General features: G+C 39.9%; 1 protein-coding gene across 1 annotated transcript in view; it reads right to left on the bottom strand.

Annotated features, from left to right (window-relative positions):
• Window positions 1-25,399, bottom strand: part of LOC124291284 (neo-calmodulin-like) — an 85,397-nt gene extending 59,998 nt beyond the window's left edge. The window contains exons 1-2 of the mRNA XM_046728257.1: window positions 25,246-25,399; window positions 23,655-23,794 (exon numbers count right to left, since the gene is read on the bottom strand). Of these exons, the coding sequence (XP_046584213.1) occupies window positions 23,655-23,732 (78 nt within the window). The 5' untranslated portion in view covers window positions 23,733-23,794; window positions 25,246-25,399. The remainder of the gene's footprint in view (window positions 1-23,654; window positions 23,795-25,245) is intronic.
• Window positions 25,400-26,654: the final 1,255 nt, after the last annotated feature.

Consider the following 26,654-nt stretch of genomic DNA (forward strand, 5'->3'; position numbering starts at 1 on the left):
AATCCAATGATTAACTTCATGAGCATTGACTCACACAATTTGGATACGATGACGTGTCAACCAAGTCAGCGACTCCCTGATCACGTTATTCGTCTCTTAGAAGAAGATATTATGATATTCAGGTTGGGTAGTCTTGTGGTAATTGATCTGAAATATGGGGTTTTAAAGAGTATTATACTATAGAAAAAGTTCATTTGCTTGCCTGTAAAAAGTTTCTAAATGTTGGTTTGTCAACACCAAATGTTATGGTTTATGGTGAATGTGGGAGGTTCCCATTGTACATATCATCTTATTGTCGTTGTTTAAAATATTGGTGTAAAATAATTAATATGCCTGAACATCGTTTACCTAAAAAAGCTTTCAATATGCTTTTACATCTTGATTATCTTGGAAAGAATAACTGGACATCTCATATTCGCACCTTACTATTTAGATATGGTTTTGGTTGTATTTGGTTATCACAGACAGTTGGCAATGCAAATATGTTTATTAAACAGTTTCGTATGCGGGCTATTGATATGTTTAAGCAGGAATGGCATTCAACTATTAATGAAAGTTCTAGATATGATTCATATCGTCAGTTTAAGTCGTTGCTTGAGCCAGAGTGTTATCTTGCTCACCTTCAGTACAGAAATATTCGCAATGCTTTTATACGGTTTAGATTAGGCCTTAATGATTTATTAATTAACCGTGGAAGATATGTTTCTATGGAAAAAACCCAAAGATTATGTCCATTCTGTTTCATTATTGAAGACGAATTCCATTTTATGTTTACTTGTCCTGTATATGAAAATCTAAGAAATAAGTATCTACCGCAACTGTCTTTATCTCAAATCAACGTTAATCTATTGTCTTCCTTACTTTCCTGCAAAGAACCTCCAAAACAACACAAAGTTGCTCTATTTATCTACAATGTATTTTTGTTAAGAAAAGAATTGATTAGTTAGAAAGTTGATTATATATGCCATTGTCAAGATGTATCTCTTTTGTATATGGGCCTATGGCCTTTCATACAATAAAGAACTGAATTGAATTGTAAGATAACTGGTCCAATACGACGAACTCCTGGGTCCTTTTCCCTCCATGGATGGGCTGTGTAAACAAACCAATTCTTGGTACCATCTTTGAAAAACTGGAACGGGTCAGAATATCCTCCTCCAGACAGTATATCTAACAACTAAAGTTTTTTTATTTTGTACAACTAATGCAACGTTCATGAAATTATTTTTTGATCAAATTTGTTTTCGCCTTTCAGTGTTGATAAACGTGGTGATGAATATAATAGATGCCCACCGCGAAGAGAACTCATAAACACCAACATGATAAAGCGAATTCGTGACTTCAGAGACACCCGAGAGTTCTAACTAGCAACTCGTCACGAAACTGGCAAAAATAGTTGATATTACAGATGTAAAGAGATTATATGTACATTGGTTTTCGGTTTACAAAATGCTCAAGACGACCTCATGATGAATTGACGTTCAAATTGGTAGGTTTCATATGCCATTGTAAACATGACTTTATTCCAATTTCACCGCAGAGCAGAAACATGAGAGGACGAATATTGCCCATTTGCAGCTTCGTCAGCCAATCCAACCCAAATATGGGAATGAACGGAAATACCCGAAGCGTTAGTAAAATCTCCTCGGCTTGGACTGCCATTGACATATGTGTCGGGGCTTCAGGCTCGGCTCGTATCGACATGGTGACAGTATCGATTTTTCACTCGAGTCACATTCTGTTATCATTTTTGTATGTGTCACATAATTCTAGCTTGTGTGCTTTGAGCGTTGGGGCAGGAACACAACTGTTAATAATATATACATCTAATGTCCTACCTGAGGCTGACTGGGGCGGCGAGATCACAAAGACGTGGGTTTGTATTGATTGGCTAGAAACTGGGGCAGATATGGAAACAACAGCAATAGGATATGCGCATTTTTCTTTCTGTGCCGTGTTGGAAAATATCTTGGGCTAAAAAACAGACCGTTGAATAATGACAAAATCAGTGTGTTTACGTAAACGAGGCCATGGATTGGCTTCCATGCTCATGTATACGTGGAACACAGCCGTGCGACTGGAATTAATACATCAGGCCATAGTGGAACGACAGGTCTTCCTGCTCATGTACACACGGAAGGTTGGCTTTGTATTCCTGGACACATGAAGACTGCTAGGTCCAATACCATGTCAAATCAGATACTGCCAGTATTAGCAGGACAACACCATGTCAAATCAGACACTGCAAGTATTAGCTGGACAACATCATGTCAAATCAGATACTGCCAGTATTAGCAGGACAACACCATGTCAAATCAGACACTGCCAGTATTAGCTGGACAACACCATGTCAAATCAGACACTGCCAGTATTAGCAGGACAACACCATGTCAAATCAGACACTGCCAGTATTAACAGGACAACACCATGTCAAATCAAACACTGCCAGTATTAACAGGACAACACCATGTCAAATTTCATGTCAAATCAGACATTGTCAGTATTAGCTGGACAACATCATGTCAAATTAGACACTGCCAGTATTAGCAGGACAAAACCATGTCAAATCAGACACTGCCAGTATTAGCTGGACAACATCATGTCAAATCAGACACTGCCAGTATTAGCAGGACAACACCATGTCAAATCAGACATTGCCAGTATTAGCTGGACAACATCATGTCAAATCAGACATTGCCAGTATTAGCAGGACAACACCATGTCAAATCAGACACTGCCAGTATTAGCTGGACAACATCATGTCAAATCATGTCAGATCAGATGCCAGTATTAGCAGGACAGCACCATGTCAAATCAGACACTGCCAGTATTAGCAGGACAACACCATGTCAAATCAGACACTGCAAGTATTAGCTGGACAACATCATGTCAAATCAGATACTGCCAGTATTAGCAGGACAGCACCATGTCAAATCAGACACTGCCAGTATTAGCAGGACAACACCATGTCAAATCAGACACTGCCAGTATTAGCTGGACAACACCATGTCAAATCAGACACTGCCAGTATTAACAGGACAACACCATGTCAAATCAGACACTGCCAGTATTAGCTGGACAACACCATGTCAAATCAGACACTGCCAGTATTAGCGGGACAACACCATGTCAAATCAGACACTGCCAGTATTAGCTGGACAACATCATGTCAAATCAGACACTGCCAGTATTAGCAGGACAACACCATGTCAAATCAGACACTGCCAGTATTAGCACTGTCAAATCAGACACTGCCAGTATTAGCAGGACAACACCATGTCAAATCAGACATTGCCAGTATTAGCTGGACAACATCATCATCAGTCAAGTATCAGGACACTGTCAAATCAGACACTGCCAGTCTTAGCAGGACAACACCATGGAATCAGACATTGCCAGTATTAGGCTGGACAACATGTCAAATCAGACACTGCCAGTATTAGCAGGACAACATCATGTCAAATCAGACACTGCCAGTATTAGCGGGACAACACCATGTCAAATCAGACATTGTGGACAACACCATGTCAAATCAGACATTGCCAGTATTAGCTGGACAACATCATGTCAAATCAGACACTGCCAGTATTAGCAGGACAACATCATGTCAAATCAGACACTGCCAGTATTAGCGGGACAACACCATGTCAAATCAGACACTGCCAGTATTAGCTGGACAACACCATGTCAAATCAGACACTGCCAGTATTAACGGGACAACACCATGTCAAATCAGACACTGCCAGTATTAACGGGACAACACCATGTCAAATCAGACACTGCTAGTGATAGATGTATAACACCATGTCAAATCAGTCACTGCCAGAGCAATGGGTGTGCAGTTCAGAACAACATGAACTGTTTTACTGATACTTACCAATACAAATTCTGTACTTAGAGCGATGGAATTCAACACTCACTACCCACATATTAAATTAGCAGTAGAACACTTTGTGAACTGATATATTACCAGAGTCACCATACAAGCAGACAACACACCTGAGCGATAAACAACATTGATGTATTGAATGTACAGGATACGGAGGACAAGGCAGACAGAACCAGGTGCAAAAGACTATCTGGCGCGCAGGTGTGCAGGACGTCGGAGAGTATAGCAGGTTGTTTTTGTCATCCAGAGAACAAATATACCAGCCATCAATACAGAACATGTCTCTGAATTAGAAATGACGTTCTGTTAAATGTTAGATCACCCTCATTGTCGAAATGATCATGGCCGTTACTGCTGAATGAGGGATCTGTCAGAGTGAAATGTATACTCCATTATCCGGCCATACTGATGAATATTGTATGCGTTATTTAACAAAGCATTTCTGCCTCAATGGTTGAGGTGATGTTTCAGAAGATTACAGAAGTCCCTATACATTATGATAAGATACACGTGTGGCAGTTCTACGTCGATGTTGTACGTGCATTGGAATCAATATACTTCGGTACTTCTGGGATCAAATGATATGTTGACGGACGCTGAACTTTTGTAGTTATGAGAACTTGGTGAAACTATGACAAAGATTGATAATCTGCAGATTCTATAGACTGACATAGACTGGGACTGCTGACACCTGACCGATAACCAGAGGTTTACAAACATCTTGAACCACGCAGGTTGAAAGGATAAAATAATCTGTACAGCAATATCGTCTATACACAGCAACATCCTCTACAAACTGCAACACCCTCCATACACTGCAACATTCCCTGTAACCTGCAGCTTTCTTTGGATACTGCAACAACCCGATATAACTGCAGCATCCCTCAGACACTGCATAATCTTTACACTGCATCATGTATACACCGCACCCTCTATACACCGCATTCTATCTACACCGCACCCTCAAAACCCCGCATTCTCTCTACACTGCACCCTCCATACACCGCATTCTGTCTACACTGCATCCACTGTCCACAAGACAATGCATCCACAAGACAATGCAAACACAATTTACACAATGCAACCCCTTTATACACTTTACCACCCCCTCTGCACCGCACCACCTTTTCAAACCGGAACACCCTGTAATCATCATTCCAGCCGCCGGATACAAAGATAAGAAACATAGTTTCTGTTGGAAACTGTCCTAAGCCTGTATTCAGGCGAAAATCAATGATTAGTCGTGTTGAAGTGCCAGTGCTACAAGAATAGTACACATATTGCGATAACAATATTGCTCACTGTAAGCGCATGCTGCTGATATACTTATAGACGAGTTGTCAAATCATCCTCACATAATCAGTCAATCAAGAAACGTCGTGAATAATTCACCATGATGATGATGTAGACACGTCGCAGTGTTTATGGTGAACGCTCTCCAGGGGATTAAACTGCCGTGGTGAGGATGATAAATTGGTCAAAAATGGCATATAATGCGAAATAATATTGTGACGGTAGCATATTGCAGAGGTCGAAACTGGAAGGAATAGCAATCTCTCTCAGCACATTCCTGGCTCACCCAGGGGTTGGAGTTCGGCTTGTGCTGACTTAACCAATGAAAAGTCCCTCCGTGGCGATGACGGCTAACACGCCACCTGCTCCAGAAGAGGGCGTCTCTCACGACGTGTGTAACAGCACACCGCCAGTACTAGCCTGGGTTAGTAACACTACACTCCTTCTGTTGTATGACTGGAATGAGATACAGGTTAAGCTGCTGAAAACTGTTCTTGTTGCAAGAAACGTAGGCGATGAAAATGATGAATCGTCTCCGGTCACTGACAAGGCAGTTGGTCACAGTGACCAGCCCGCGCAGTGCAGCATGTCTATAACGGGTCTGAATTAGCAGCACGGATTCTGATCTGGAGACGATCCAGCTCTCTGTGACCATTAGCTTCGGTAATATATGCTTCGTGTAACAACCTTGACGCCATCTTCTTCTATCGTCCTCAGTGAATCATTTTCAGCGGCTGTTAAATTGCCCCGCGCGTTGACTCTCTTGAGGCGCCTGGGGTTGAATTGGTCCCAAGTAACCGATTCTGGTCATAGGAGCTGGCGAAATAGATGGGGCGGTTAGGCTCGATTACTTGTTTCACTGCTATCGCCTTATCGCGACGGCAGGGGGCGCTGCTGATTATTCCAACATAAACTGGTCTGTCTGGTCCATCTTGATTGTTCACAGAAAACCTATAAAGTTGGAATATTGCTGAGGTTTCAATAATCAACTTGTTGGTTGGTTGTTTAACGCCACGCTCAGTAATATTTCAGCTATTTGTTGACATTATATAAATAATAGAATCTGGAATAGATAATCCAGTGATTGATATCATGAGCATAGATGGGAGATGGGATAAGATGACATGCATCAAACATGTCAGGAAGTCTAAACACCCGACAATTACGATATGTTGTAGATCAATCTGATCCTGATTTTCATGGGTAGAAACGTAAGTGAAATCATAACATATTACTAAGCAACTACATCGCCCTATTGGTAATCGAAGTGCTGCAAGTGTTAACCATGAACAAAGGTTCACGGTTTCATTGTTTCATCGTTTTGTGTGAACCCTCACACAACATGCCTCGCAATAATGCGACCACCATGGAGACTTGTAGGCGTATTATCAGCTTATCTTGTTGGCTTTATCCCTCATAATACCACTGAAAGTCCGGACTGAGCGATATCTTATTCTTCAGGACAACGTTGCCAAGACCGTTGGTGCCTAGCGATAGCAGGCATATTGCAATAGCACGCCTGCACACACCTTTATCTGCCCGCCAACCAAAACACTACGAGAGTTCGACCAACAGGAATTAACGAAAAAAGATATTGTCACAAATAATACTCTGTAGTCAAGATGTTGACATTCGTTGTCATAGCAACATCTATTAGGAAGTTTATCCATTTCCTTGGAGACCCCGACTAGCCGACATAGTTCTGGTTGTGCGCTGCCCCTCCGTTCTCTTATCACATTACAGCAATCAGCACTTCCAAAGGTTACGCGGTTTTAATATTCCTTTCCGGAAAATAGCGATTCCTATTTTGGTTCGCTCAACACACTATCAATGCTCTGGCAATAAACAAATCGCTTGTCATATTAGGTTAAATTCACAAGGGGGATGACTGAGTCTGGTGCAAGATGTGCACACTGCTAGGCTGACATCTATATTTTTGTATTAGCCTGGCTGGAACATAAACAAAGACTGATACCAGGGTGGTCATGCTATGCAAACATAGACGCTTGTGTTTGTTCGACAATGCTATAATGTTTAACCAAGCATTGAGCGTGGAATATAGGTTATTGTCCTGAAGCGTACAGGACAATAAATACATGCCGGTATCGGGCCAGTCCACGCCGTGTAAAAGCAGCTGTTAGGTAGATATGATGGTTTATTGCCATCTAGATTTTCTGGATCACGCTGAGCACTCTGCCAATATGTCATGCAACCTGATGCTCTGTTAATAGACGGTAGGGATGTTTGATTCGAAGACACGATTGGCTGTACTTCTGAAGATACTAGAATCAAAACATATGCAGGGACTAATCAATCTAAGAACACTGGAACTCGTCACAATTTAATTCTGGAAACCTCAAAGTCCAGACACTCTTCACACTGTGGCCATTTTCTGACAATCGGCTTGACAACACTCAACATACTGTTATCATATATATATTCAGTGGTTTAACAGATTCAACAGGTACGCAAACTTGTGCATCACATAACTCTGTGTTGACTCCAAGTGTTCCCGGAAATGCTCCTGCTCTATAGGTGTCAATATCCTCGTACACATATACTATTGAAAGAGAAGATGCCAGTGTCTAGAACTATAACATATTGTCAACTGTAAGAGCCGTAAAGAGAGGTGAAGTCTTTGTGCCAACGTCACGGCGTGGGACAGCGTCAAGCACCATATTGACAAACTCCATGTTTATGGTTCTTCGGTTCATCTCTCATGGCAACCTCATGTTGTAAGGTTTGGTCACAAGACATGAGTACATCCCGAGTCTATGTAATGTCGCATGGCGTTGAATAATTGAACAGCGAACCTGCTGTGTCATCATTGTCTTCATTCAGAGCAACAGAATTAACACAGATCAATATTGGTACCTTTTCCAAGAGATGGTCTCAAAAAGAGACTTTGTTCCATTCACAGCTTGAAGAATCCGTACTTGTATATTGATAAACTAAGATGTATAGCTGTTTACCTGACTGATGTTTGACGTATGCAATGACTGAGTAATTATAGCCTTGTCATTCATTCGGCTCTAATTGTCAAATTTCTAGAAAATAATGAAAAACATGTCACTTGCTCGGAAAATGTTAATAGCCAGCCGCCCGTCTAGACGCTGTCTACTCAACAGCGACATGGTAAACAGACAACTCTTTCTATAGATTTCCATATGTATGTTACAGTCGGGAGCTGCCTATTATACGGGAATAAGTAGGGAATTGGTCTGTGAACAGACAGGAAGCGGAAGTGACGTCATCACATGACCTTGTTACCAACAGCAACTGGTACCACTGTATGGAAAACCCAGTGAAACGAACAAATAGTTATCTCATGGAAAACCCCTACAAGTCGTATACCCATAGTTCTGATAGATAAAGTTTTGAGAATTTCATGCATGTAAAGAATTTATCAAAACTGACTCTGCTCTGGACACCTTTCTTAACTGTAAATAAGACTGATATTGTGTTTATCTAGACTTTCATAGTGCAGTAATAACATCGGGTTTTATTACAGAAACATGTGCACCGAAGCAGCTTCAGGATAATTACTGGATGAATCCTTCGAATTCCAAGATATAGCTGTTTTTATATGACGTTGTATTTGATAATATATCATCGATATTTCACTCACGAAAAATGAAGGCCCAAAGCTGCATAAATGACAACACAATGGTTTCGGATTTATGTCATAAATAATAATGATATTCATAATGAAATAAACATGTGTCTCCCCTTGTCAAATACAGTGTATATGCTATCTCGTCATCTAAAAAACACTGACATTTTGTTTCGTGCACAATCATGAAAATATGACATAAACATGTTATTTTACACGAGAATACTTTTAACATCAGCTACACAATGAATTGGGGGAATGATGTAGAAAGATAGTTCAGGGTAGAACGATTCTAACTTTTCTGTGAAATATCCATTGTCGTATTAGAATGATGCCATATTTGTATTTCACGAAGTGTGAGTTCAATGCGTGTAGATTCATGTGACATCATAGTCACGATTGTAAACATATTTATACATCTGGAAATCATTCTTCAAACAATACCATCGTGTATCGCGGATTATTTGAACACACAGCCGGTGAAAGGTTTAAACATGACTTTATGAATTTACCAATATTTTTTTACATGATACTCAAAACTTGTTTGTATTGGGGCACACGTCCTTTCGCGCTCATTTGCAATATTCAGCTGATGACCTTGAACTGCCGTAGAGACAACAACACCGAGATAAGAATCTGAACTACTTTTAGAGCTGACATTATTGTTCATGTAAAGTAATCCCAGATCTCTGGTTTCAAGAAGAATATCGGCCGTTATTTAATAGCTTAATGATGAGGCTATTCTCCTGAACATGCATCTGGACACGACACTACTCCCGCCGTTGAAATACCTCCAGCTCGTACGAACTAAGAACAACTGATCCTAACCGCGAGGGTCTGAATACACTGCATCTCTGTTAATCAAGAAACTTCGAGAGTGACCTCCTGATCCTAAATATAAGTGTACGTAAAAGAAAGAGAACAGTACTCTTCATCCAGGACATAGGTGAGTGAGTATGGTTTTACGCCGTTTTTAGCAATATTCCAGCAATATCACGGCTGGGGGCACGAAAAATGGGTTTCACATATTGTACCCATGTAAGGAATCGAACCTAGGCCTTCGACGTGACGCGCGGACGCTTTAAGCATTAGGCTGATTTGATTCTTACCATATTTTGTTTTTGTTAGTTTGTTCAGATGAACACTTGCTTTGTATTTGCATGTGTTTGTAATCCTGTGGTAACGTCGGATTCATATGTGTGGATTTCTTATGATTATGGAAAGGGGTTTGTTACTTCGTGACTTAGATTTATTACGAATGAATTGTGCCAGTCATGATAATCTCACAAATAGTTCGCAGCTGTGGTCTGCGGCCTAAGCCGTAGCAGCATACGATGATGATGAATACGACTCGCGATCTCGTCAATATATTCGGTCAACAGGTCCCGCCACTTCAACGCCCTGTGTCAGTTTGACTTTTCCATCAGTTGTGTTGAAACAGATTAATGAGAAAAAATTAGGATGGCTTGTCCTGATATTTAAAGAAAGTTGCCTAGACATAAATACCTCCTTCGCAGGGTGACAATGGACTCAGGCCCATCTTCATGGTGGACAAGTAGTTGGGGTTTGTGATTGGTGTCCCTGGCCCGGCAGGATACACTAACCGTTTCGCGAACACCTGATATATGTATCATCGTTATTTATTAGTGATTTATAAACACATGCCTCTGACATAGTGATGTGTGTTTAGCAGTTATTTCTGCTGAATCTCCACACTTGAACATGCGAGACGTAATTCAAAATGAACATATCGCTTTTAAGTTTCATTATAATAAGTAAATGCACTATCGTGAAACTAAATGTCAAGTTTATCACTGGATTGTCTGGTTTACACATATGTTGTGTGATAGGAGTACTGGTGTGTCGTGTCAGGCAACTCGCTATTGTGTTAGATTGTGTTAGAGGCGGGTGCTACAGCTAGAACAGGACATGCTAACCCTTTTCATGAACACCCGGTGTCGTCACTGATGTATTAGTAAATCACTTTTCACCGCTCTTTTTGACTTTAACACCAAAAGCAATTATCTGTATCGTTAATAATCATAACTGGGTATTTTCTAACGTTGGTATGTTGTAATTATGATTATCGAAATTCTTTTGTCACTATTTCAACAATACATATCGATAAAAATTAAATTGTTTTCAAAGTGGCGTCAGACCAACATCACACACATCACTCACATTTATGCAAGCATGATGAAGTCTGTTGTCATGTAGTATAACATGGAAACAGGAAAATGCCCACTGAGTCAACACAGTGCACAGACTGGGAACACTGGCCATATAACATTAACGATAAGACGGCGACAGTCGCCACGCAGCTGTTATAACAACCCGCTTGGAAAACATGTATAGCTTCAGCGAGTTGCTGCCACCACAGATATCCACCCATCCCAAATTCAAGTCAGCTATCCCTTCTTAAACAACCTAGTCAACAGAACAGGAACAATATCAGGGTGTTGAAGCATTCTCCATATTACATGTGATCGATTTAGACCTTTTGGTCCTATACTGGAACCGGGTTATTAGAAGGCGTTCATTTCCGTTCCTCACAACTCTGGAACAAGAGTAGAACACCCGTGGAACACACGAACACAGGCAGTTCCTACATACACAGCGTATCGCTGATCGATAAATATCAATACGTGATCAATAATTTGGAAATTCTAGGAATCAGGATGATATTTTCACGCATGTTATGAAGAAACTGTTAAAAATACATGAAGCCGAAAGAAACATGACACAAACACGAAGTGAAATATAAGAATTCCCTGTCAACAAGACCGTGGCTGACAACGGCCAAGTCGATACCCAGATTTCTATTATACAACACGAACATCTGGCAGCCATGACAATAAATCTATAAACGACACAGAAATTAGTCACTTTACCTCTGGCGTGGCACTAGCTGTAGTGGTTGGGGTATCCATGTTGGCAGAAAACGCGCAGCAGAATGCCCTGCACGTGCAGGGAACGCGGGATATAGGTCTGGGTCAGCCATCAACATAGCGACCGCTGTCTCGCGCTGCCATAAACATGCATGCTGACCTTTCTCATTGACTAGTCATGGATTATATCTTATTTGCCTTGATTATGCGATTGGTCAAATATTCGGCCTAGCATTAAATTTTAACAATTGTATTTCATAGAATCTGTGAGGAGTTGTGATTTCCATAACTTTTCCATTATGCCATGTGTTTGGTGAGATGGGATGGCTCATTTGCAAGAACAAACGCTAGCTGTTGCATAGATAGAATCAAACAACGGGAAGTCGGCTGTAGAGGCAGAGGAAGGAAGCGACGGGTCACTTTCCTAGGGTGTACCGTATACAGTCCATGTTGGGGCGATGTATAGAATTTACAGGACTTACCGGATATGTCAGGGAGGGTGTGAGGGGTTTACTGGATACAGAATATGTCAGGGAGGGTGTGAAGGGTTTAACGGATACAGAATATGCCAGGGAGGGTGTGAAGGGTTTACCGGATATAGAATATGCCAGGGAGTGTGTGAAGGGTTTACCGCATACAGAATATGTCAGTGAGGGTGTGGAGGGTTTACTGAATACATAATATGTCATGGAGGATGTGAAGGGTTTACTGGATACATAATATGTCAGGGAGGGTGTGAAGGGTTTACTGGATACAGAATATGTCAGGGAGGATGCTAAGGGTTTACCGGATACAGAATATGTCAGGGAGGGTGTGAAGGGTTTACTGGATACATAATATGTCAGGGAGGGTGTGAAGGGTTTACTGGATACAGAATATGTCAGGGAGGATGCTAGGGTTTACCGCATACAGAATATGTCAGGGAGGGTGTGAAGGGTTTCCCGGATACAGAATATGCCAGGGAAGATGTGAATGGTTTACCGGATACAGAATATGTCAGGGAGGGTGTGAGGGGTTTACTGGATACAGAATATGTCAGGATGTGTCTGAAGGGTTAAACAGACACAGAATGTGTCAGGGAGGGTGTGAGGGGTTTACTGGATACAGAATATGTCAGGAAGGGTGTGTGAAGGGTTACTGGATACAGAATATGTCAGGGAGGGTGTGAGGGTTTTACTGGATACAGAATATGTCAGGGAGGGTGTGAGGGGTTTACTGGATACAGAATATGTCAGGATGTGTCTGAAGGGTTAAACAGACACAGAATGTGTCAGGGAGGGTGTGAGGGGTTTACTGGATACAGAATATGTCAGGAAGGGTGTGAAGGGTTTACTGGATACAGAATATGTCAGGAAGTGTGTGAAGGGTTTACCGGATACAGAATATGTCAGGGAGGTGTGAAGGGTTTACTGGATACAGAATATGTCAGGGAGGGTGTGACGGGTTTACCGGATACAGAATATGTCAGGGAGGGTGTGAAGGGTTTACTGGATACAGAATATGTCAGGGAGGGTGTGAAGGGTTTACTGGATACAGAATATGTCATGGAGGGTGTGAAGGGTTTACTGGATACAGAATATGTCAGGAAGGGTGTGAAGGGTTTACTGGATACAGAATATGTCAGGGAGGGTGTGAAGGGTTTACTGGATACAGAATATGTCAGGGAGGGTGTGAAGGGTTTACTGGATACAGAATATGTCAGGGAGAGTGTGAAGGGTTTACCGGATACAGAATATGTCAGGAGGGTGTGAAGGGTTTACTGGATACAGAATATGTCAGGAGGGTGTGAAGGGTTTACTGGATACAGAATATGTCAGGGAGGGTGTGAAGGGTTTACTGGATACAGAATATGTCAGGGGAGGGTGTGAAGGGTTTACTGGATACAGAATATGTCAGGAGGTGTGAAGGGGTTTACTGGATACAGAATATGTCAGGGAGGGTGTGAAGGGTTTACTGGATACAGAATATGTCAGGGAGGGTGTGAAGGGTTTACCGGATACAGAATATGTCAGGGAGGGTGTGAAGGGTTTACTGGATACAGAATATGTCAGGGAGGGTGTGAAGGGTTTACTGGATACAGAATATGTCAGGGATGGTGTGAAGTGTTTACCGGATACAGAATATGTCAGGGAGGGTGTGAAGGGTTTACCGGATACAGATATGTCAGGGAGGGTGTGAAGGGTTTACTGGATACAGAATATGTCAGGGAGGGTGTGAAGGGTTTACTAGATACAGAATATGTCAGGGAGGGTGTGAAGGGTTTACCTGATACAGAATATGTCAGGGAGGGTGTGAAGGGTTTACTGGATACAGAATATGTCAGGGAGGGTGTGAAGGGTTTACCGGATACAGAATATGTCAGGGAGGGTGTGAAGGGTTTACTGGATACAGAATATGTCAGGGAGGGTGTGAAGGGTTTACTGGATACAGAATATGTCAGGGAGGGTGTGAAGGGTTTACTGGATACAGAATATGTCAGGGGGGTGTGAAGGGTTTACCGGATACAGAATATGTCAGGGAGGGTGTGAAGGGTTTACTGGATACAGAATATGTCAGGGAGGGTGTGAAGTGTTTACTGGATACAGAATATGTCAGGGAGGGTGTGAAGGGTTTACCGGATACAGAATATGTCAGGGAGGGTGTGGAGGGTTTACTGGATACATGATATGTCAGGGAGGGTGTGAAGGGTTTACTGGATACAGAATATGTCAGGGAGGGTGTGAAGGGTTTACTGGATACAGAATATGTCAGGGATGGTGTGAAGGGTTTACCGGGTACATGATATGTCAGGGAGGGTGTGAAGGGTTTACTGGATACAGAATATGTCAGGGAGGGTGTGAAGTGTTTACCGGATACAGAATATTCCTGGGAGGATGTGAAGGGTTTATCGGATACAGAATATGTCAGGGAGAGTGTATAGGGTGTGCCGGATACGGAATATTGCAGGACGGTATGTAGGGTTTACCGTATAAACACATGATATCATCAGGGGTGCCGGATACAGAATATTGCAGGACGGTATGTAGGGATTTACTGTATAAACAATTTGTCATGGGAGCGTGTAGGGTTGCCAGGATACGGAATATTGCAGGACGGTATGTAGGATTTACTGTATAAACAATTTGTCATGAACGGCGTATAGGGGTGCCGGATACAGAATATTGCAGGACGGTATGTAGGATTTACTGTATAAACAATTTGTCATGAACGGCGTATAGGGGTGCCGGATACAGAATATTGCAGGACGGTATGTAGGATTTACTGTATAAACAATTTGTCATGAACGGCGTATAGGGGTGCCGGATACAGAATATTGCAGGACGGTATGTAGGATTTACTGTATAAACAATTTGTCATGAACGGCGTAGATATAGGGGGTGCCGGATACAGAATATTGCAGGACGGTATGTAGGATTTACTGTATAAACAATTTGTCATGAACGGCGTATAGGGGTGCCGGATACAGAATATTGCAGGACGGTATGTAGGATTTACTGTATAAACAATTTGTCATGAACGGCGTATAGGGGTGCCGGATACAGAATATTGCAGGACGGTATGTAGGATTTACTGTATAAACAATTTGTCATGAACGGCGTATAGGGGTGCCGGATACAGAATATTGCAGGACGGTATGTAGGATTTACTGTATAAACAATTTGTCATGAACGGCGTAGATATAGGGGGTGCCGGATATACATTGTGTCAGTGACGGTGTCAGGGATACTGTGTAAGGTTTGTGTATGCTTTTACGGACAGAATGTGTTCCAGTGACTGTATGTAGGAATCATCAGATGCTGATGAACAAGATTTACATTTCAGACTTTGTGAGGGCCGCTAAGTCGGATATATCAGACACATATCAGGGGCGGCATAAACGATATTAAAGCTGATACCCATAAACTACCCGACATCAACATACGCTCTAAATCTGAATCACATGGACACAGGACAACAACGTATTTATGATTTCGTTAAGTGTGACTTGTTATCAGTACGTTATGATTAACCCCAAATGCGTCACCTTCATGCCCTTTATCACAAAACATTACCTGATGTATTCCAATATTTTCCCCAAACCCAACCCCAAATGAAAAATGCAAACAATAGATAGCCAAATGAGTGGAACCCTTCCCCCCTCCCCTGCTATTATTTGATTAGTTCTACCTACTCCGTGTCGCCGACAGATTAGTCAGGAATGCCAGTTAATCGGAAAATAGCAAAATGATCACATAAGTAGATAGCGCGCAGCGGTTAAGGCCAAGCAATGCCCACGTGGCCATCGTCGGAGTGGCCAACAGCGGTCATTTGGAGGTGCAGGGGCCAGTTGGGACCCACGTGACATATCGCCCTGGTCATGTGGGGCGAAACACTGACATCATTGTATCTGGAGACAATGCATTATTAATAGGGAGATGTGTCAATTAGCAAAGGTTTTTGATGGGGTGGTATTAAGTTATTACCATACTGATGTTCCAATATTATTGTTTGGTAACGGACCACGGCTCTAATACAATAACAATAATAAGCATTTGCAAATGGCACGTACCAAAGCGAAATATATTAAAAAAATACACAAAACAGACAATTATATTATTAATGAAATGATATTTAGACATATGAGGAGGATTAGCTTGCGCAGCTTTCATCATGACATTTCAACATGCATAGAATGGCTGCTGCAGCAGTTTCAATGAAAGACGTTTTGTTCCAACCATTTGCCTGGGCACAAGAACGAGGAACGATAAAGATTAAAGGAGCCAGTCCTTAATGTTCTTTCATGTCGTTTGGCTTGTTCAAAGGATTACGTATATCTACATTTGAAATCTAAATGAGGACTGAGAGTTCTTTTACATGATGTTTCTCTTGGCATTTCCCGTCATGCTTCATAGTTGCATATTGAATTATGCATTTAACTCTGTTCGCTGAGATGATGCATATTAACGTTCCACGACTTTTCAATCGGGTTTGAAGAGAAGCAGTGGGTGGGATCCGGAATAAAGGCTCGTGTAAGTCTCTCATCAATTACTGTCGTTTCATCATTCGGGTTTAACACGGAAGTATGGCAACTGGACGTTTTGGAACACGATTTACAACGTGATTTCCGGCCACTCGTAAGAGTGAGCCTATTGTTAAGATGAAGCAATGATGCTTGGAAAAAGCTTTGACATTATAACATATGGTCGGTATTGCGACATACATGCTGAAGACACGTTGTCGTGCCACGGTCGACCAAAACACCACACCATCCATCTTTCTTTCCACTACAAAGTACCGTATTATCTCAAATGTAAAACTACAATATTGGGTTAACAAAACAGCAAGCTAATTACACCAACTACACTGTGTGTGTCCATGGTACGTATACTGTTCCTGCTGCACCAACAAAACACCAATAAACCCCATGTCAAAGATGTCCGCAAGTTCATATAGTCATTGGGCTGTATTATGTATCATTTGGTTCCACCCTTGCAATAGGTCCTGGCATACTCTCACTGAACGGCGTATATATAGGGGGTGCCGGATATACATTGTGTCAGTGACGGTGTCAGGGATACTGTGTAAGGTTTGTGTATGCTTTTACGGACAGAAAGTGTTCCAGTAACTGTATGTAGGAATCATCAGATGCGGATGAACACCTGGTGCTCTGTGTACTATATGGAATCAACATTCATACAGTATGATATATTAGGGTACGCTTTGCACACAAATACAACCTTTTCGACGCTGTAGCCAGAGTCACAGAGTAAGGGAGAAAGGTATTGTAAATTGTAAGGTGAAAAGTTTTAATTGTAAGGTATATGTGATTTCGAATCTCGCCACTGTTGCACTTGGTAAAGACAGGTTCATGTTTTGACAAGGTGCAAATCTCAGGCTATTTTAACTTATAAAATGACATAGGGAAGGACTCCACGACATTGAGCGTCTATCGGGGTTTTACATTTGTTATGAAGTGTTCATCAATCAATCCATGTAAAACTAATGAGCAAAAGAAACCATACACTTGAAAACTGAATTTGACTAAAACCATTAATTAAGGTATGCTTGTTCGTTTGTTGTTTAACGCCGCACTCAGCAATATTCCAGCTTTATAGGAGCGGTCTGTAAATAGTCGAGTTTGGACAAGACAATCCTGCAGGGCAGGGCAGGGCAACTGTCATTGAAATCAGACAAAACTATCTTGAGCCCATTTCAATAGACAAGTTCATCTTTCTTGTCAGAGCATCAAATATTACAATATATTTAACCTTGGTCCAAATATCGAGTGCAACACACAAACATATTAGCTTCAATTGCCATAAAAACGAAATCGTTTCCAAACCAATGACATTAATCTTGGCCATTATCCAATGTCGTTTGAATTAAATGATCTGTCTTTTTCTTAATCTATGTATGTCGTGATATTCATAAAAATATTCCTATATTTGTGGCGGATGAATGCAAAACCAAAATGTATACCGTAAATGTTACATATCATCGAATAATAATAATAATATGGTTCTGAAGAAGGTAGGTGTTACTGCTATTGTTTAGAATTTTACTAGTTGATCTGACAGAGATAGTTATGCGTATAACTGAAAGAATATCTAGATGTTTAGGAGTTACTCTGTAAGTATGTTTCACTTAATTCTATGAAAGTGGACATTGAGTTCTGGAACATGAACACTAAACAGCTACTAGACATGGTCCAACCAAGAGGGCCTGAATTTTCGTAGACATTGACTTCTGGACATTACTACCCCGGGACATTTACGAACCAGGATGCTGTGTTCAGCATAAACATCCTAGTGAACATTGACCCAACATAGAGCATTGAGAACATTGAACCTACATAGAGCATTGTGAACATTGTCCCTACATAGAGCATTGAGAACATTGACCCTACATAGAGCATTGAGAACATTGTCCCTACATAGAGCATTGAGAACATTGTCCCTACATAGAGCATTGAGAACATTGACCCTACATAGAGCATTGTGAACATTGTCCCTACATAGAGCATTGTGAACATTGTCCCTACATAGAGCATTGTGAACATTGACCCTACATAGAGCATTGTGAACATTGTCCCTACATAGAGCATTGAGAACATTGATCCTACATAGAGCATTGAGAACATTGTCCCTACATAGAGCATTGTGAACATTGGTCCCTACATAGAGCATTGTGAACATTGTCCCTACATAGAGCATTGTGAACATTGACCCTACATAGAGCATTGTGAACATTGACCCTACACAGAACATTGTGAACATTGACCCTACATAGAGCATTGAGAACATTGACCCTACATAGAGCATTGTGAACATTGACCCTACATAGAGCATTGTGAACATTGATCCTACATAGAGCATTGAGAACATTGACCCTACACAGAGCATTGTGAACATTGTCCCTACATAGAGCATTGTGAACATTGACCCTACACAGAGCATTGTGAACATTGACCCTACATAGAGCATTGTGAACATTGACCCTACATAGAGCATTGTGAACATTGTCCCTACATAGAGCATTGTGAACATTGACCCTACATAGAGCATTGTGAACATTGTCCCTACATAGAGCATTGTGAACATTGTCCCTACATAGAGCATTGTGAACATTGACCCTACATAGAGCATTGTGAACATTGTCCATACATAGAGCATTGTGAGAACATTGTGACCCTACATAGAGCATTGTGAACATTGTCCCTACATAGAGCATTGTGAACATTGACCCTACATAGAGCATTGAGAACATTGACCCTACAAAGAGCATTGTGAACATTGTCCCTACATAGAGCATTGTGAACATTGGCCCTACATAGAGCATTGTGAACATTGACCCTACATAGAGCATTGTGAACATTGACCCTACATAGAGCATTGTGAACATTGACCCTACATAGAGCATTGTGAACATTGACCCCCTACACAGGCATTGTGAACATTGTCCCTACACAGAGCATTGTGAACATTGACCCTACATAGAGCATTGTGAACATTGTCCCTACATAGAGCATTGAGAACATTGTCCCTACATAGAGCATTGTGAACATTGTCCCTACATAGAGCATTGAGAACATTGTCCCTACACAGAGCATTGTGAACATTGACCCTACACAGAGCATTGTGAACATTGGCCCTACATAGAGCATTGTGAACATTGACCCTACACAGAGCATTGTGAACATTGACCCTACATAGAGCATTGTGAACATTGTCCCTACACAGAGCATTGTGAACATTGTCCCTACATAGAGCATTGTGAACATTGACCCTACACAGAGCATTGTGAACATTGCATTGAGAGCATTGTGAACATTGTCCCTACATAGAGCATTGTGAACATTGACCCTACATAGAGCATTGTGAACATTGTCCCTACATAGAGCATTGTGAACATTGTCCCTACACAGAGCATTGTGAACATTGTCCCTACATAGAGCATTGTGAACATTGGCCCTACACAGAACATTGTGAAGGTTGTCCCTACATAGAACATTGTGAACATTGTCCCAACACAGAACATTGTGAAGGTTGTCCCTACACAGAGCACAGAGACTAACATCCATGGTACCAGCATTGAACGCTTTTCTTAAATGTTCACAAAATACAATAATGATCCAAAGTCTAAATATTCAAAGATACAAGTGGATGTTTACGTCCGTACAAAGCCATGAAACCCAAATTGGTGAGTTATTAGTTACTCGAAATTAAAAGTACCCCCAGTAAAACAACGAACGAATCCTTGCCCTGTGATTTGATTGTAGTGGTGTCTACAGTGCATCTTGACACTGGTTCCACAGCTACTCAGCGAGGCAAGGGTTCCCTTTGGAACGTTCACGATATTCCCTAATTCATCAAGTGCCCTCCAGCCTACATCCAGAATCCTCTCAAGGGGTAGTAAGAGAATGCTGGTATCAAATTGTGTCTAAAATATGATTAACAGTGCTGTACGATTCCTGGTCATCACTCAGCTGGACGCGGAACACATCGGGGACATAGGCATCTTTGTCAAGGCCGGATTATGGTGTTGTAGGCATTGATGTGAGACTTTATCATACAGCACGCTAACTCGATCAGGGACCGCCCTTCTCACGGTCTAGCCCCAAATGAGACTAAGGTATCATATACATGGAGTCCCAATGGCTGGTTAATAAATAATGTTTCAATACTGATAAAACGACTGATACATATGCCATGTATCTAAACTCACTGAATTGTATTTCCTGCACTATGATTATACCATACAACCATACGCAGGTGCTGGGTACTGGAGCTTGCCATCACATTTAAACTAGTTTTGAGTTAATAAAATATTTGTTAATAAAATCTCAGATATAATCAAGTCGAATGAAAGTCTCAAGAACGCTTCATATTTGATCGAATGAAGGTTTCAGTGATCTTTCCAATATGATCTAGTAGTCTCAAAGACATTTCGTATATGATCTAGTTGAATCAAATTATCATGACATTATATATATATATATATATATGATCTGGCTGAATCAAAGTCTCATATAAGATCTAGTTGAATCAAAGTCTCAAAGACATTATGTATATGATCTAGTTGAATCAAAGTCTCATGACATTATGTATATGATCTAGTTGAATCAAAGTCTCAAAGACATTATGTATATGATCTGGTTGAATCAAAGTCTCAAAGACATTATATATATGATCTAGTTGAATCAAAGTCTCAAAGACATTATGTATATGATCTAGTTGAATCAAAGTCTCAAAGACATTATGTGTATGATCTAGTTGAATCAAAGTCTCAAAGACATTATATATATGATCTAGTTGAATCAAAGTCTCATGACATTATGTATATGATCTAGTTGAATCAAAGTCTCAAAGACATTATGTATATGATCTAGTTGAATCAAAGTCTCAAAGACATTTCATGTATAAGATCTAGTTGAATCAAAGTCTCAAAGACATTATGTATATGATGATCTAGTTGAATCAAAGTCTCAAGTCTCAGACATTATGTATATGATCTAGTTGATCTCAAAAGACATTGGTATATCAAAGTCTCAAAAAGACATTATGTATATGATCTAGTTGAATCAAAGTCTCAAAGACATTATGTATATGATCTAGTTGAATCAAAGTCTCTCAAAGATTATTATGTATATGATCTAGTTGAATCAAAGTCTCAAAGACATTATGTATAAAGAATCTATTTGAATCAAAGTCTCAAAGACATTATGTATAAGATCTAGTTGAATCAAAGTCTCATGACATTATGTATATGATCTAGTTGAATCAAAGTCTCAAAGACATTATGTATATGATCTATTTGAATCAAAGTGTGAAAGACATTATGTATATGATCTAGTTGAATCAAAGTCTCAAAGACATTTCGTATAAGATCTAGTTGAATCAAAGTCTCAAAGACATTATGTATATGATCTAGTTGAATCAAAGTCTCAAAGACATTTCGTATATGATCTAGTTGAATCAAAGTCTCAAAGACATTTCGTATATGATCTATTTGAATCAAAATGTGAAAGACATTATGTATATGATCTAGTTGAATCAAAGTCTCAAAGACATTCAAAGACATTATATATATGATCTAGTTGAATCAAAAGTCTCAAAGACATTATGTATATGATCTAGTTGAATCAAAGTCTCAAAGACATTATGTATCTAGTTGAATCAAAGTCTCAAAGACATTATGTATATGATCTAAGATTGAATCAAAGTCTCAAAGACATTATGTATATGATCTAGTTGAATCAAAGTCTCAAAGACATTATGTATATGATCTAGTTGAATCAAAGTCTCAAAGACATTATGTATATGATCTAGTTGAATCAAAGTCTCAAAGACATTATGTATATGATCTATTTGAATCAAAGTCTCAAAGACATTATGTATATGATCTAGTTGAATCAAAGTCTCAAAGACATTTCGTATATGATCTAGTTGAATCAAAGTCTCAAAGACATTATGTATATGATCTAGTTGAATCAAAGTCTCAAAGACATTTCGTATATGATCTATTTGAATCAAAGTGTCAAAGACATTATGTATATGATCTAGTTGAATCAAAGTCTCAAAGACATGTATATGATCTAGTTGAATCAAAGTCTCAAAGACATTATGTATATGATCTAGTTGAATCAAAGTCTCAAAGACATTATGTATATGATCTAGTTGAATCAAAGTCTCAAAGACATTATGTATATGATCTAGTTGAATCAAAGTCTCAAAGACATTTCGTATATGATCTAGTTGAATCAAAGTCTCAAAGACATTATGTATATGATCTAGTTGAATCAAAGTGTCAAAGACATTATGTATATGATCTAGTTGAATCAAAGTCTCATGACATTATGTATATGATCTAGTTAAATCAAAGTCTCATGACATTATATATATATGATCTTGTTGAATCAAAGTGTCCAAGACATTTTGTATATGATCTAAGTCATATCTTGCTGTCTCCAGCAGCGCTTGTGTTGAAACATGGGTTTTGACATAACGTATTCTGGATCAATGAGTCTCAGATTTCGCTGTTTTCAAAAAGTCGATATTATAATGTGTCGTGTTAGAGGACTTGTCCACTTGTGAAAGTACAACAGTGTTAATATTATAGGAGTGATTCAGTCAATATCTAGCTGGTATTATATTCCGTGGCAAAATGACAACCCAACGTCTGTGTATATGTAGACAATATACTAACAACGATACACGAACAAACACTACTTCTGCATAATAGTAATTTCTCTGTACTGCTGTAGCAGCACTACTCACACAAGTTCAGAATGTCAACACAATCAGTCTGCATTATCTGCAAAGAATTCAACTGGGTATAAAAGGTTAAATTGTGGTGACAAAAATTGTGATAATAAAATCCATGGTAGTTGTTCCGGACATCAACATACAGCCGTGGCTTACTCGGAATGCATAATCGTGAAGGATATAAATTCTTTCAAGTTACGAAATAGTGAAGTTGAATACCAACTTACCCCACTTTTCCGCTTAGGTGAGGGTCTTGCCACAGGTCTTTTGACCGGATCCTTCACAAGCTTCGCTGCCATCGCCATGTTGGTTACAATTCCTAGATTGAGGTTTTGGAGGACAGTCTTTAAAGTATAATCCGTGCTACCTGTATGGAAAGACGGTTGAAAATAACTGGATCAGGTTCACTGTTTACATAACTATGTCAAAATGTTCATTTTGTAAGTCAAGTCCTAATCAAGTCAGCATCATATTGAGGCTATTCTAAAACAAAGCACTATCAATAAATTGTAAACAGATCAACATTAGTTTGCTTGCAAAAAGTCTTCTAATTTGATCTAAGATGGATTTCCATATCTTGTATACACTGTTTGGTGGATTAGCGTTGCTGTGCAGAACACCAAAATCATAAATTCAGAGGGGATCACTTACACATGTTTCAGTATTTGCGATATTGTATATAGCCCTTATTCAGATTAAATCACGTAACACATGTTCAATATTTGCGATATTGTGTAATATGTCTTATCTCTAGATTGAACCATATAACACATGTTCAGTATTTGCGATATTGTATAATATGTCTTATCTCCAGATTGAACCATATAACACATCTTCAATATTTGCGACATTGTATAATAATATCGTATTTACACATTGAATCATATAGCACATGTTAAATATTTACGATATTGTATTTTTTTATATCATATCTCCAGACTGAACCATATAACACATGTTCAATTTCTGCGATATTGTGTCTCCAGACCGAACCATATAACACATCTTCAATATTTGCGACATTGTATAATAATATCTTATTTACAGATTTAATCATATAACACATGTTAAATATTTACGATATTGTATTTTTATATATCATATCTCCAGACTAAACCATATAACACATGTTCAATATCTGCGATATTGTGTCTCCAGACCGAACTATAAACTGACTGAGTTTAGTTTTACGCCGCGTTTAGCAATATTCCAGCAACATCACGGCGGGGGACACCAAAAATGGGTTTCACACAATGTACCCATGTGGGGATTCGAAACCGGGTCTTCGGCGTGACGAGCCAACGCTTTAACCACTTGGCTACCCCACCGCCCCCCGAACTATGTAACATATCTTCAATATTTGCGACATTGTATAATAATATCTTATTTACACATTGAATCATATAACACATGTTCAATATCTGCGATATTGTATCTCCAGATCGAACCATATAACACATCTTCAATATTTGCGACATTGTATAATAATATCTTATTTACAGATTTAATCATATAACACATGTTAAATATTTACGATATTGTATTTTTATATATCATATCTCCAGACTAAACCATATCACACATGTTCAATATCTGCGATATTGTGTCTCCAGACACTATATAACACCCGTCTCAGTATATACTGTACAACTGGACACATCTCATTTCCAGACTGAGCCACATGCCATTGCTTTAGTATGTTGGAACGTGTCCAACGTAAATGGTATAACAAATAGACAAATAGAGTAGAATGACAAAGGCTCTAGATGTTATCCTTGTATGACACAAAATGGCAAAACTCAGGCCCATATTACCTACCGTTAGGAGCAGCTGTATAATCCAGGAAATGTCTGACAAGCGTTCCGTATGACCTGGCTGATACTTCACTTACACTACAGCTAACTGTTCCAGGACAATAAGATGTGTTCAGTATATATTCATAGAACACAAGTCCTCTGAGGACTCGTCCTTGCCGTAACCCACTCATATGTACCTAGAGTGTATGCTTCGTTAAGCGTTGTACTACAGGTAAAAAATTAATGTCAGAAGTCCCTTGGTGATGAGACATAAGGTGTCAATAAAGTTTTAAGGCTACAACAATAGCGAGCACTGTACCGTGGCGTTCCGCTATAGCCAAGAACAGGATGGGTCTCAGGAGGCAATCTCCAAAGAATTACGAACTTTGAAATATTAATTAACACAGGCCCGTGTTACCATGTGGATAACAGAACAATGCTCAGAACTCCACATGTGAAGAATAATTGTTTGAACATCATCTCATTTCTTCTCATCTCCGTATTCTATACATGGCAGCCAGGGCATACATGTGTATACTCACAAAAGGAAATAATGGTACGGATGTGTAAAGGCATACACTGTCAATGATGCCAACAATGTACAACTGAAAAGACGTTGAATGTATTGACACGACAACACTAACAATTTATTTTGTTCATAAAATGAACCTACCTTGATTTATCCAGTCAAGGGAAGCCTCAGTAAGAATTTAAGGGGTCCACTGTACCAACTAAGGGTGCTAGGGTCGAGACTTACGATGTGTTACTTGATTTCAAATATATTTAGTGACGTCCTGTCAGTTGGTGTGGCCTCCTGAGTAAAGCCTTCGCTCGTCACCGAGAGTCTGGGGTTCTATTCCCCACGTGTGTAGAACGTGTGAAGCCCATTTTTTGCGTCCCCGTGAGATATTGCTGGAGTATTGCCTTAAACCTAACTCACTCTCTAGGTCAAAAGTAGTGAACACATGCTCTTCTACAGTGTGTTTCCTCATAGTTTTGTGCAGATGCTCCAAATATTTATATTTATTTTGTCAGGGTTTCAACATTCAAGGTCTTACTAAAACTGCCAGAAGGTGTTATGGTGGACAATATCTGTTTTGACATGTGCCATGTGTTTCCGTGTTTTTTTCAAGTGACCAACTGACTTGCATATGCATGTGTTCGGGACGGCTGGGCAGGATATGCTCACCTTTTCGTGCACACCTGTGTTTTGTCGCTGTTTCCGCCATGGGTATTTGTGGAGAAAAGCCAAGCACTCCAGCTGTTGGGTGTTGTCTTGCCCTGGAATGACAGATATAAAATGGTGTATAGATGTTTCATACCACTGAAACTTACGTATTACCTGCTTTGCATACTCAGTGATATCGATGAGGTGAGGTGAAATTGGGTTTTACGTTGTGCTTGAGAATATTTCGCTCATATGACGACGTG

This window comes from Haliotis rubra, unplaced genomic scaffold (assembly GCF_003918875.1).
Source record: "Haliotis rubra isolate DU_JTF1 unplaced genomic scaffold, ASM391887v1 Scf49, whole genome shotgun sequence".
In the NCBI taxonomy this organism is placed as follows: domain Eukaryota; kingdom Metazoa; phylum Mollusca; class Gastropoda; order Lepetellida; family Haliotidae; genus Haliotis; species Haliotis rubra.